The following is a 15,082-nucleotide window of genomic DNA, read 5'->3' as shown; positions in this document are numbered from 1 at the left end:
AGCTTTGAAAATTAAAACTCACTTTGACTTTGATATATAACACATTTCTGATCAAATCAACCCATTACTCGACCGCCCACGTGTGTTCTGAGTCAGTGCTGGCAGTCGCATTCAAGCAACGGTACATAAGAAGAACGAAATAAAGTGAGAAGTCGGGGACAGGAAAAAGAGTCGAGTCGAATTAAATTGACTTTCGAAAAGCGCAACATGACAACTAAAAAGAAATGAAGAGAGTAAAAACTAGAACTGCTTATTGGACGGATCGGATGGATAATTACACATAACGGTTTGACTTATCGGATATCTTCTTTTAAATATACTAATCTGCTAGCCAATCAATAAGCTATCGGTTGGTTGGGTATAAGATGAGTAACTAATTGACGGTTATTGAACGGTATATTGACAAATCACTTCATGCTCCCTTCTTCCCATTTTCACTCACCAATATATTGATCTCCAATCAAACAAAATAATTTTGTTAGCTCTACTTAAGCTAGTAATTCTGTAATTGTATATCATAATGAAAAATATATATAAGTCTAAATTTTGAGGGGTGCATACACATAAGTATTTATTTAACAAATATACTTACGGTAAGAATGTAACTATGATCTCTTAACGGGCTAACGGTTTTAAGAAAATTGAGTAATTCGTCCCGGTACCAATAAATCATTAACTAAAAAATTTTAATCCTTCACCAACTATTAATCCGATAATCCAATACCAATAAGTCAATAAATCAATTTCTGGCTTATTCATTATGGTTCGATTTTAAACAGCTTTAATAAAAATTACTAATAATTTAAGGAAATCAAATAAAAATGTATCAATTTCAAAGCGGGCTTCTGTTACCTCCTTAAATATTAAGACTTAAGAAGGTAAAATAAAGTTGACTCTCAGATTTAAACTGATTTTTTGGTATTCTGCTAATTTTATTTGAACAATTGAAACTCGTATATATGGAAAGTGTTAAGCTTCCAAGAAGGGGTAAATAATATACTAGAATTATCAATTCCATTATAATTCACATGTGAACAAGAGAATTAAAGGATGATAGTGAATTAGTTTGACTCAAATGAATAATTTCCTTATACCACTATTAATAATATTTCACTCTAATTTTTACATTGAATAATTAATACGTTTCTCATCTTTTATAGCAATACACATAATTTCTATGAAATAGTTTTTTATGGGCAACTTACAAATTTGAAATGAAAGAAAATTATTTTTTAGATCACTTATATGTTTTTTTTAGATATCTTATATATATGTTATTTTATATATGGCTACAATTTGGTAGATGTGACTTTATGAAGTTGTTGAATTGAATAATCAAATGTTAGGTTGTTTATAGTCTTTTTGATTAAATTTTCATTCTTTTGATATGTGTTTTTTTATGCGAATTATTTTTCAAAAATTTACTTTTGGAGAGTATCAATGTTTTGCTTATGTTAAAGCTCCAATTTGTGTTTTTTTCTTCATTTTTTTTTTCAATTTCTGAAAAATAGTTTTTATTAATATTAAAAAATATCTTTTTTTCCGAAAACTTGATCAAAAATCTCAACTCTCTAAAATAAGCACTTTTTAGAGAGAAAAAAAATACTTTTAACTTCCTAAACCTTGGCCAAACAGGTTTGGTCAAATTTAGTTTATTTTGAAAAGTTTTTTTTACATTATTGTTTTTTTTTTCGAACTTTGAGAAAAGTCTCATCTATGCCATTCATTAAAAGTTTGGCTCATTTATGTCATTTTCATTTGAAAAAAGGTCCATCCATGTCATTACTTGTTAACTGAAATGACATAGATGAACCAAACTTTTAACGAATAGCATAAATGAGCATTTTCTCAAAGTTCGATGACATATTTGAACCTTTTTCATTTTAAAAAATAATTTAATTAATGACATGGCCGAATCATTATTGACCACGTATACAAACAACGGCATGGATGAACCTTTTCTCAAATGAAAATGACATAAATGAACCAAATTTTTAACGGATAGCATAAATAAATTTTTTCTCAAAGTTCGATGACATATTTGAGTTTTTTTCCTTAAAAAAAGTACTTTTGGTAAGTAACATTTCATGTTTGACCAATATATTTAAAAATACTTTTAACAACAATTAGTACTTGGCTAAACTTTTTAAAAATACTTTCTAAGTGTGTTTTTCTCAAAAAAAAATTTAGAAAAAAACTACTAGTACTCTTTTTAGCTTCTAAAAAACAACTTTTTTTTTGCCAAATTTGGATCGCGAAAATGTTTTGAAATTTCACCATAAGGTTTCATTTAGAATATTTCCTAACTTAGGATTTTTCTGGTCAAAATTTACTATAATTTTCCAAACGAAGTCCAATTAATGACGAATTTTGATGGAGATGGAATAGTAAACAGAATATTTTTCCTTATAGAAACATCGGCTGCTGCAAATGTTGATAATACATATTCATTACTCCCTCGTCTCAAATTACTTATCACTTCTTTTTTTTTTGACAGTCAAACTATATGAATTTTGACCAAATTACTTGTCACTATTTTTTGACAATCAAACTACATTTACTTTGACCAAGGTGTTAAGATGTATTTTTTAATTTAATTTGATTTAGTTTTAAAAAATTAGCTAAATTAACTCACTAAAAGCGAAACATGACAAGTCTTTTGGAACAGAGGTGATATTGATACACATATATTCAAATATCAAATATAAGTCAAATGGAATTAACCTATTTACATCGAGAGAGGAACCAAGATATAGTTTTGGTTTTACAGGCAAGGGTGGAGCTAGAGCTCTAGTAACAATTTTAACAGAACTCAATAGTTTTGATCAAAATTCTATATTTGTATTAAGAAATTTGTTTACTATATAATCATTTATCGAAAACATGATAAGCCGCCTTTTTTCTAGAACCTCTGTCTGACCTAAAATCCTAAACTAAAAAAACCTAGCAAGAATACTTCCAAGTTTATAAACCCTTCGTTGTATACACAAGAATAAAAGAGGAAAAGAATCCATTCCTAATCAATCTGGTTAGTGCTAAAGGCAACGTGGGAGAGATTATCTGCCTGTGATACATTATCCATCTCTATTTATGCTGCTAAGACTCTTTAAAAATACTATCGGTTGTGTGTCAGATTCTCCAAAAGATATGCATTTTTGGAGAATCCAATATGAATGCGGCAAAATATTTGGAAGGTCTAAACACCATAAATCATCATGCCTGATTCTTTGGTATCTTGATATTGTAATAATGAGACTTCAAATCATTTTTATATATAAGGACTTGATCAATGCCTCAGCTTTTGTCATAGCTCTTTAGTGCTGTTATCACAATCAAGAACTCTTCCTTTACAAATGTATTCTCCTGCGCAAAAGTTCCCTCTATGCATGGGGTCCGCTGAAGGGAAGGACCACAAGGGCCATATAGCCAGGAGGTCATGTGTTCAAGTTGTTAACTCAATTTGTAAGGTGAATGAAACCATTCAACTCTGCTTGGTTATGACGCTGGGAAATGAGATAAACAAGAAAAGCCACATATGCAGAAGCTACCAGGCAAGCCACTAAACCAAACAGCAAGCCATTAACTTCAGAAAGGAAGAAGCTCAACATGACATATCCATTGATCATTATTACCAGGGCAGCTACTGTCCACACAGTTCTCTGCAATCAAAAATTGGAGTGTGAGATACTGAGCATAAAGTCCTCTGTCTTAAATTCAACGGAAAACGGTCAAAAATGCCTGTCTTAAATTCAATATCTGCAAGCAGATTCTAGGCTATAGGCTATATGAAAGAGAGCTCGCAAAGAAAAACAAGTGGACTAAAGAAGCTAAACTTTGAGCAAAAGTTCTCTAGCTATCATGGCTAATCTTTAATTTCCTATATCGTAGTTTGATCAGATTGTAGATGTCCCAATTCAGTGAAGGAAACAAGAACTGAGATTGTACTCCATTTTTCTAATTTGTGTGTCAACTTCATCTATTTAAGGGGAGTACAGACATTGTGGCACTTTAATCATGCAAAACAGCCAAAATGGGAGCTGGGAGGAAATTGTAATGGAGGAAGCATAAGCAGAAAAGCATAACATTCTTCCCCCAAGACATTGAAGAGATAACGATTCTTCTCGTTATCTGGTTTGTTCGTTAAGGTTAGGATAAAGACAGCTACAGAACAGCGAAATCAGCAAAGAAGATAGGTCAGGGATTTCTTATTTTTACAGATGTATAGGAAATGTGCAAAAGGTTGTGAAACTTGTTTTAGTCATTGCCTAATAAGCAACTATTAACTATGCCAATTAATTATATTCAAGACAAAAGTATTACGATTTAGTGTCTAGAAAGGATTATCATCGTGCTAAAAGGGCGTTGCAAAGGCAATCGCTATTATCAAAAATCAGTATGGTAGAGCTTCTGATGCCTAACCTCCATGAGCTTCCCAATCTTGAAGACTCCCATGATCTTCTCATTTGATACTAATGTTAGAAGAGGAATGATAGCAAATGGGATCTGCATGCCTTGAAGCACATTTAGCCATTCATTCAGAACATCGAGTGAATCTTCTGATCTGTTGAAATAGATGGCCACGATTATGGTTGGCACAATGGCACAACTTCTTGTAATCACTGACCTTATCCATTTCTTCATTTTTAGATTCAAAAAGCCTCCCATTATAAACTGTCCAGCATAAGTACCTGTCATGGTGCTACTTTGACCAGCTGCCAAAAGGCCAATGCCCCATATGTAGAGAATTGGGAAAAACCCTCCACCATACCTCTCTTGAAGATATTGCCCTGCATTTACTAGGCCTATACTATCAGCTCGCGAAGTTCCATAAAAACCCTTAGCGAACACAGCTGTTACCATCAAATTGATAGAGAATGAAACAAAAACAGCAATGTAAGACTCGATTGAGTAGTAGTTCAGTGCCTCTTGCACTTTCTCTTTCTTTTTGGGATCAATTTTTCTCGACTGCACCAAAGCGGAGTATAGAAATACGTTGTGAGGAGTTATGACACAACCAACAACTCCAACAGCCTTCTGAATTGTCTTTGAGCTGAGTCTAGGTAGCAAAAGACCTGATAAATGTTCAAGCTAAAGAATTTAATGTAGGCACAGAATTGATATAGACTACATAAATAAAGACATTTACATGTGAAAGCCTGATTCTGACCTATTATGAGTTCTTTGCTACTAGGCCTAGTTTCAGCAAACATCCAGGCAAATGATAATGCCATAGTCGAAATTAGAACAGCGAAAAACGCTTCTAGTTTCCTAACTCCATAATTTTCCAGAAATAAAAAGATGAAGCTGTTATTCAAACAAAACAATCATTGTCAGCAGTGGCAGAGCCAGGAATTCAAGTAAGGGGATTCCATAAAAAAGTAGTACCAATGTCAAGGAGATTCAACAACTTATATATAAACAAAAAAATCAGTTTTCCTATCTACATAATGTAATGTTTCAACAACGAAGGTTCAATTGAACCCCCTTTGGCTCCGCCCTGATTGTCAGCAGAGCAACAAACCCATAGGCTCCAAGAACATTTTAGTATAGAGTCCTGTTCATATTTTGCAAGGCAAGACATCAAAAACTAACATATTTTCAATTTCAAAGGATTGAATAACAACGACTAAAGGGGAAAACAACATTCAAGGTTGTGGTCTATCGATCAATAATATGGGTGAAAACTATGTGAGAGCAGGGGCTAAGTCCTAGCACAAACAAAAAAAACATTAGATGTTTTCTTCTATTCTGTCAAAGCCTCGGTGGATAGAATTATCGGTAGCAGGGTACAACAACAACATACCAAGTGTAGTCCCACAAAGTTGGGTCTGAGAAGGATAGAGTGTATGCAAACCTTATCCCTCGAAAGCAATCTAGAAAAGAGGTAACGGAAGTACAAGAAAGTAAAAAACAACCGATAGCAACAGAACTGCACTTCAACAATAAAAATACTATAGTGGAAGTACAAGAAACAATCATCAGTAGCAGGGTATCGGACAACATGTGTCACGGTACTGGCAAAGTGGCACGGAAACCAAAGTAGAAGGAAAGCTTACCAATCAGAAGCAGTAATGAGGACACCACCCCAAAGAGGAATAACCCCTCGACTAAGTATCTTAATAGCAATAGCACTTCCAATAACTTCCTGAATATCAGCTCCAATCAAGGCCACCTCCGCCATTAACCAAAGCAAAATCCTGGCCCAATTTGGATACTCCACCCGGCAGATCTCAGCCAAGTGCCGTCCCGTAAGCAACACCCAATCTCAGAGACAAGAGCTGAATGAGCAAACCCATAAAAGTAGACCACATAAGCAACCATAGCAACGAGTAGCCCGCGATAGCTCCAGCCTGCAAATCTCCTTCCAAATTCCCTGGATCGAGAAATGCAACACTCATTAAAAATCCTGGCCCTGTAAACTCCCATAGTTTCCTCCATGAAAAATGTGGGACCACATCAAAGGCCTCAGCTCTGTCTATTTCAATGGCCAATATTTTATTTTTAACCTTATCATCATCAGCATCACCATCATCGTCACATAATAGACGATTCGATTCTCGATCTTCGGGTACATGTTTGTTGATTACAACGACGCCATTATGGTCCGATGATGGAGAATTCACCATAGTTCTATGTGTATTTTCTCAATTTTTTATTTTTATTTTTGCTCTAATATGACCAAGAGACCTTAGATCTTGTCAAATAAATTAAAAATGTTCACATTGACAGGATCCAATATCAGCGTCGGTGATTAAGGTTGGGGGACCATCATATGCATTTATTCTTTTCAAATTTGCTTTTTCTTTCCTTCAACGTAATAAAGCCAGAGGAATAATTTGATCTGTCGATAAAGAGAATTACGCTTATCAAATTTCAACCACATACATTCAAACTATTTTCAAATATTAAGAAATCATTATTTCTTTATTTATTGTGTACAATATTGTGTTATAATACTCAACATTGTTTAGACAAAGATGCCTTCCATGCTATGATCAGGGCTTGAGATCATCAAAATACAGCACAAAATGCTTCATTAGCAATACCGATTCGAAAAACTTTATTTTATGTATATAGTTGTGTGTGAGACCACATATTTCCCTCCCATTAACAAGAAGCCCAGCTTAAAAGAGAGAAGCTATGAATTGAGTAAAACATCAAAAGTCTATCACAAGAAAAGATTCAAACACTTACACTTGTATTAATGTAAGTCACATCTAATCAGCTGAACCAAAAATTAGATTACTGCACAATAGAAAATTCTCTTGCAAAAATTTAATGGCTTTGAAGTTCTTCTGCATCTATTTGATAAATACAACATTGTGGATCGTATACGCCTGCAATGAACAAGTATCTTTTATCCGGCGGACTATATACTTTCCTCATCCTCTATATATAACTGATGTCAATATCCTGGATAGTTTGCTCCATTATTTCTTTTGGGGAACCTATAGCTAAAAGCAAATGCGGACAATTTCTGGACATCTATTATGACAGTTAGGACACAATGAAATTGGAATCTCTTCAGATGAAAGAATGCTTCCGTAATCAAACTTCCCAATCATGGCCTCTCTGCAATGTAGTGATTTACTATTTACGATGTTTGGATTTGATGGAATGTATTCTCTTAGATGTCTCATTGACCAGCATAGCTATATCCTTTTGTGCGGAGTAGGTTGAACCAATTGGCAACATTGCCACCCCCATGTGAAATAAGGTATAAAATGAAGGCAATATAACCTGCAGTCCCAGCACAGACCAGAAAAGCAAACAGCAGCCCGTTGACTTCAGAGACAAAGAAGTCCAGCAAAAGATAGCCGTTTATCACCATCACAAGTACAGCAACAGTCCATGCAACTCTCTACGGGAAGTTCAAAATAGGATTCACATAAAAAAATTCACCCAACACAAGACAGTTCAAAATTTAGGATACAAAAGCTGAAAAGCTAACTAATTTATGACGGCTTCACACAAGCAATAAGGTTAACTTAGTCCACGATAATTTTAACAAATGAACCAGATTACTCTGAAAGGACTGTACATTTTATGTAGTTTGTCTTAGTCATAAACGTGCCAAGCTGGGTATGACGACAAAACAAGTTTTAAAAAAAGGTTCTTTATGAAATGGAGTGCGTTGTAAATTTTTACTAAGATCCTCCATTATCAATTTCATTTAGATATATATCATTAAGCATCGAAAGGTGTAGGTGGTCAATGAAGATGGAATGGACCATGAAGAATAACATTCAATTTCCAGTAGAGACAAAGAAGCTAATTATTTATTTGCGAAGCTAGTTATTTATTTGCATCTGCCTAAGCTATGGTGTACAAAGTTAACTGGTATTGTGCGGGTGGGAGGCAGCAGGTGCTCATTAGATTAGTCGAGGTGACTCTGATTCTGATACCACCATTATCGAAATAAATTGAACTAGTATAAAATATATATATCGTTAACTTCAAAGTTTTGCATTTAGACATCAAACACGCATAGGACCTGTGATATATGGACTAGGATGTGGATGCATATCCGAAATCTGGTTAAAAGGGTACAGGCAGTGATGCAGGTATTGCTAGTTTTTTTATTATTCAGAAAAATTTGCAAGGAAATACTCATACCGCGTCACACCCCTTCAAAACAGGGTACATCAAAATAATTGAAGGATCCATGTATCACAGCAAAAGATTACTAGCTCAAAAGAAGTAAGACGATTCAAATTCCTAGAAACATACCTATACTGAAACACAAGAAAGTGACTTGATTGTGTAACTATTTATGCTCTTATGGACCAAACAATCAGCTTACACATATCTAAATGAGACATTCATGGTATTAATCCGAAACTAGGTTGGTTTTCTAACTTTATAGTTTTGTTTTTTTCCATTCTCCGTCAATATTTTAAAAATTCTGCACTTTCTGACATCAAACTCACACAAAATTGCTAGCCACCAAAATAACTAAGATGATTTGAAGTTTAAAATCATAGCTGATCTGGAAAAAAAAGAAAAACAAATAAATGAATTGACCATGCTTGAGACAGTTTCATATCTAATCATTAGAAAGTAAATATACATGAAACTCAAAACAAAAGACAATGGGGAAAGGCAACTTACCTCGAGAGTAGGCCCAATTTTGAAAGTACCCATTAGCTCCTCCTTGGACACCAATGTTAGAAGGGGAATAAGCGCAAAAGGGATCTGTATAGACTGAAGCACATTAAGCCACTCATTCAAAACGTCGAGTGATGATTCAGATCTATTAAAAATCAGAGCGACAACGATTGTTGGCAAAATGGCACAACTTCGAGTAATCAGCGCCCTAAGCCATTTCTTCAAACGTAGATCTAGAAAACCTCCCATGATAAACTGTCCAGCATAAGTACCAGTTATCGTACTACTCTGCCCAGCTGCCAGTAACCCAATGCCCCAAATATAAAGAATTGGGAATAGTCCCCCACCATACTTGTCCTGAAGAAACTGCCCTGCATTTACAAGGCCTAAACTACCAGCCTGCTCACTGCCATAAAATCCCTTGGCAAAGACAGTTGTAACAAACAAATTGATCATAAAGGAGATAAGAAGGGCAAAGGAGGATTCTATTGAGTAGTAATTCAGTGCCTCCTGAACCTGCCCTTTTTTCTTCAAATCGATCTCTCTGGATTGCACCAAAGCTGAATGCAAGAACACATTGTGAGGCATTATTACACAACCAACAACTCCAACAGCTTGCCGAACTGTCCTTGAACTAAGTTTTGGAATCAAGAGACCTGTGAAGATAATGAAATGCATTTGAAAAGAAAACATATCAGCACCTACACAATATGATACCATGTAATTAAACTAAACAATTGCTAGAATAAGAAATGCACCTGCTAGAAGCTCCTTCCCATTTGGTTTGGCATCTCCAAACATCCAAGCAAAGGACAGTGCCATAGTCGAAATAAGAACAGCAAACACAGCTTCCAACTTTCTTATCCCATAGTTCTCAAGAACCAAAAGAAGAAAGCTGTTTACAAAATAGAACAATAGATAAACTAGTCAACAGATTGATCAATTAACACGGGGAGTATGCAAACGTAAGTTCAGGCTTATGATGGTATGTTATGCAAACAAGAACACCAAAGAAGATTAATTCCATTAAAAGGTACAATATCAACCAATCAACTACACCTCGATCCTGAAAAGATGGGGTTCGCTACATGAATCCTTTGTATCCATAATTCATTCCCTCTATTCAAGTCCATTTCATTCCAATACTATTATGGAAAACTAAGGGTTCTTTAAATCCTGTACTTGCCCCTGCATTACATAAGTCTCTAAATAGAACAGAAAGACACTTAACAAACCCCTGCATGAAGAAGAAACATACTACATGCAAAAGCAAATTATGATCCCGGTCTATGTTGCCCGGACTCTTCAAAAATATCAACGGGAGCATGTGGATTACTTTTAGAGAATCCGACACGGGTGTAACATCGAAAGTGAAGAGTACACGCAACACAGATCCCAGTTCATGAGCATTGACCAGACTGTACTTTTTGCATCCAATTGACAAACCAGAGCACCAAAGCAGATTAATCTCATTAAAAAGTACAACATCAACCAATCAGCTACACCTCAATCCCGAAAAGATGGGGTTGGCTACATGAATCCTTTGTATCCATATTCCATTCCCTCTATTCAGGTCCATTTCATTCCAATACCATTACACACACACATGCATGAAGAAGAAACATACTACATGCAAAGACAAACAATGATCCCAGTTCATGAGCATTGAATAGACTGTACTTTTCGAATCCAATTGGCAAACAAAATAAAACTGCTACTGAATAAAGGTTGATTTCAACTAAAGTAGTGATCTTTTGAGCTAAACAACTCCAAGTAGATGAAAATTTACCAATCAGAAGCAGTAATAAGGACACCAGCCCAAAGTGGTAAAACCCCACGACTGAGTATCTTAATTGCAATGGCACTCCCTATCACCTCCTGAATATCAGCTCCAATCAGAGCCAGCTCAGCCATGAACCACAGTAGAAGCCCAGCCCATCTAGGATACTCCTCCCGGCAAAGCTCCGCCAAGTGCCGGCCAGTTGCAACGCCAATTCTCGCCGACAATAGCTGAATCATCAACCCCATAACAGTGGCCCATAACAACAGCCATAGAAGCGAGTAACCCGCAATTGCCCCAGCTTGCAGATCCCCCTCCAAATTCCCCGGATCCAAAAAAGCTATGCTCATTAAGAATCCAGGACCCGTGAACTGCCATAGCTTCTTCCACGAGAATGGAGGCACCGTGCTATAATCAACACCGTCGATCGGTACTGAATCGAAATCAACGACGTGGATCTTCTCCCCAGATCCGTACGCAAATTCTTCTTCGCTGTCATCACCATCGCCGTTAATTAACGGCGACGTTGACTGTGGCAGCGGGGCGGTAAGGAGGTGGAACGATTCTTCTTCTTTGGAATCCGGGGAGGTATTTTCTTGCTGTGGAGGGGAGCTCATTGTCTCATTGTAACAGTCACCGGAATTCCTCACTTCGGGTAATCCTTTGTTCGTTAATTGTTATAAAAGGAGGCGTATGCTAGTGAAAAGGTGACGGCGGCGGTTGTGGTGGCGCTGGTGGTGGTTGTCGGCGATGGATTAATCAGAAGGAAGCCCGATAGAGAAAGATTTAAGGTATTGTGCCGGGCTCGTGGCGCTTGATGGCAAAGGTCGTTATATATATATATATTGTGGAATTTGTTTGTATCAGCTTCTTTTCGGATGTTTCGTGTGCTACTGTATTATCCAATGACATTTACACTTTTGTTTCGATGGTGATTTTTCATTAATTCATAATGTACGATATTGTTTATTATGATATGATATTATATTGTATAATATAATATTATGTTTAAATATATTTTATAGTTTGTTATTATTTAATGATAATTTTATTATTTGGTTTGATAGTATGATATTGTATTGTAACTGATAAATTTATGAAAATATCCTTAATTATTATAAATATTAATAATTGAAGAGAGGATTTCAATTTGAAATCTCTAGAAGCTTCAATTGGAGAGATAACGAGCACAATTGAAACGAGAATTTTAATTTGAAATTCCTAGAAGCTTCAAAAATTGTTGTGGAGGAGAATGAGTAATATGAGTAATGCGATGGTGAAAACAACAGATATATTAGGGTAACGTTTAAAAAAGAATAAAGGGTAAATTAATTAGAATTATTTAAAATTAAATACGAGTATAATTGAAAAAGAAATAAGTAAACAATGGGATACCACCAAATTAGTGGTTTTCAAAAGTGAGAATTTTCATGGTTACAAAACCATGAAATCAAACCATAACATACCATGTAATTAAAGTAACAATAAAAACAAATGTGATTCTCTTTCTAACCATATCCTATCATACCATGGAAAATCACCATCCAAACAAGTTGTTAGGGCATATGATACTAAGTTCACATGAATTTTTGTTTGCACATGTAATTAAAAAAAATTGTTTTATTTGCATATACAAATTTAAAATTTTTCATATATTTTTTTATAATTATAAGAACTCTAAGTCGTGAGAACCATCAAAATTTCCTCAATTTTGATATAATCTTACCAAATAAGCAAATCATAATCCATAAATAAGATATTTGAATATCATACATAGCGGTACTCATAAATCACACGTTGTCATATTCATTTTATAAATAAGTGTTTGCGATTATAAATTTTAAAATATATGTAGTGTTATAAAGATCTACTTGTCAATAATAATAATAAATAGTTATTCTTTAATATAATCATTTCAAATGGTACGTCCAATCTTTTTAAATTGAGCAATAATATTTTTCATCAAAATTTAAAATATTTGATTTTTCTTTTTTACAAAAACACAAATTAATGGGTCAAAATTTACATTTAAAAAAAAATTAAGACGATGAAATTGTATGTTGACCAAGCTCGTTGATTTATTTTTTGCCCCCATGAAGGGTGATTCATGATTGTTTCATTCTTCTCCAATTCCTTAGCCAAAAGGAAAAATTTCATCCAATCCGATTGAAATTTTGTTTCTAACACTTGTAGAAAATGTAAAGGGAGTCTGAGATTGAACTTTTATTTTTTTGGCAACCAATGTGAATAATATTAACAGCTACTTACCATTGCCCTTGCAAAAGGATGCAATGAGGAAGATCTCAGAAAATCATCAACTACATAAATTTTCCCAAAAACTCCTACATCTAGTTGTTCTTTTTGTACTCTGAACTATTCTGAGAATAAGTGCACAGATACACATACATAGTGAAGAATGAGGATGAAGAAGAAGAGAAGAAGATGAGAAGAAGAGAGAAGAAGAGAGCTCAGAGTGGCCTTTTCATTTTGGGGCTGAAATGCCCTAAATCCAGTTACAAGATATTATTGGCTATATATATACATAGCTAACTAAGTAGTAACTAACTAACTAATTCAGTTAGTTAGTTCTAACTAGATCACTGTAAATGACTAAACTATCCCTATCTCTAACTACCTACTCCTTAACTATCTTAACACTCCCCTTCAAGCTAGGAGGTGCAAATATGTTCAAAACTCCTAGCTTGGACATTAGATGCTCATGTTGAGCTCTGGACAACCCTTTTGTCAATATATCAGCAGGTTGTTCTTGAGTTGGTAGGTAGTCGACTTTAATCATGCCTTATTGCAACTTTTCTCTAATGAAGTGGCAATCAATTTCTATATGTTTTGTTCTTTCGTGATACACTGGATTTGCAGCAATTTGAATTGCTGCCTTGCTATCACTGTACATCTGCACTGGTGTCTCAACTTCAGCTTCCACCTCCTTCAGCATTCCTAACAGCCAAACAATTTCTGAAACAGTTGAAGCCATGCTTCTATATTCAGCTTCGGCTGAGCTCCTTGAAACTGTGGTCTGTTTCTTGGCTTTCCATGAAATCAATGACTTTCCCATCTTGATTAAGTAGCCTGTGACTGATTTCCTGGTGAGTGGACAAGCTGCCCAGTCTGCATCACAAAAGGCAGTGATTTGATTATCTGAGTGACTGGATAGTAGTATACCTTGTCCAGGTTGCCTTTTTAAATATCTGACTACTCTTAGTGCAGCTTCCATGTGAGACTTCTTTAGCTGATTTAGGAATTGGCTAAGTGTCTGAGTACTGAAGGATATGTCTAGCCTGGTCATATTAAGATATAACAGCTTACCTATAAGCTTTTGATATGCTGCTTGATCTACTAGAGGGTCATCTTTTTGCCTTTTGTTCACATGGTCATCATACTGCTTTGATGTTAGTTTGAGATTGACATCTATGGGTGTTCCTGCTGGCTTGGCTGCTGTCATTCCCACCTCTGCTATAAGCTCAAGAGTATACTTCTTCTGGTGCATGAGTACTCCTTCTGTTGATCTGGTGAACTCAATTCCCAAAAAGTATCTGAGTTCCCCTAGGTCTTTCATCTTGAAGGCCTTTTGTAGTGCATTCTTTGTTTCCTCTATCAGTTTTAAGTTGCTGCCAGTTATCAACATATCATCTACATATACAAGTATAACCACAATACCTTTTGCTGATTTGTTGATGAATAGGGAGTAATCATATTGACTTTGTTTGAACTTGAGAGAAATGAGAGCTTCAGTGAGTTTGTGGTTCCACTGCCTTGGAGCTTGTTTGAGGCCATAGAGGGACTTTGTTAGTCTGCATACTTTCTCCCCTTGACTGACAAATCCCTGAGGGAGTTGCATATAGATTTCATCCTCCAGGTCCCCATGTAGGAAGGCATTGAAGACATCCATTTGATGAATGTGCCAATTCCTGGAAGCTGCAATGGATAGCACAGTTCTGACAGTCACCATTTTGACCACTGGAGAAAATGTTTCTTTGTAATCTATGCCTTCTTGTTGACTATAGCCCTTAGCAACTAGTCTTGCTTTGAACCTTTCTACTTCACCAGTTGATTTGTATTTAACTTTAAAGATCCATCTGCAGCTAATGGGCTTCTTCCCTGCAGGTAAAGATTGAATCTCCCAGGTATGATTACTTTCTAAAGCCTGGATCTCTGCCTGCATAGCTTCAACCCACC

General features: G+C 35.4%; 1 protein-coding gene and 1 pseudogene across 1 annotated transcript; both read right to left on the bottom strand.

Moving 5' to 3' along the window:
• Positions 1-3,197: 3,197 nt before the first annotated feature.
• On the bottom strand, positions 3,198-6,757 carry LOC129904218 (metal transporter Nramp2-like; annotated as a pseudogene).
• A 424-nt stretch (positions 6,758-7,181) lies between these two features.
• Positions 7,182-11,757, bottom strand: LOC129904216 (metal transporter Nramp2-like). Its single transcript, XM_055979758.1, has 4 exons — positions 10,898-11,757; positions 9,867-10,003; positions 9,112-9,764; positions 7,182-7,861 (listed from the first exon to the last, which is right to left on the bottom strand). The coding sequence occupies exons 1-4, from the start codon at positions 11,503-11,505 to the stop codon at positions 7,637-7,639; spliced, it is 1,623 nt and encodes a 540-aa protein (XP_055835733.1). The 5' UTR covers positions 11,506-11,757; the 3' UTR covers positions 7,182-7,636.
• Between the last annotated feature and the right edge of the window lie 3,325 nt (positions 11,758-15,082).

The sequence above is a fragment of the Solanum dulcamara genome, chromosome 9 (genome assembly GCF_947179165.1).
Source record: "Solanum dulcamara chromosome 9, daSolDulc1.2, whole genome shotgun sequence".
Classification (NCBI taxonomy): Eukaryota; Viridiplantae; Streptophyta; class Magnoliopsida; order Solanales; family Solanaceae; genus Solanum; species Solanum dulcamara.
The sequence above is the reverse complement of the archived record's forward strand: the minus strand, read 5'-3'. Positions and strand labels throughout refer to the sequence as shown.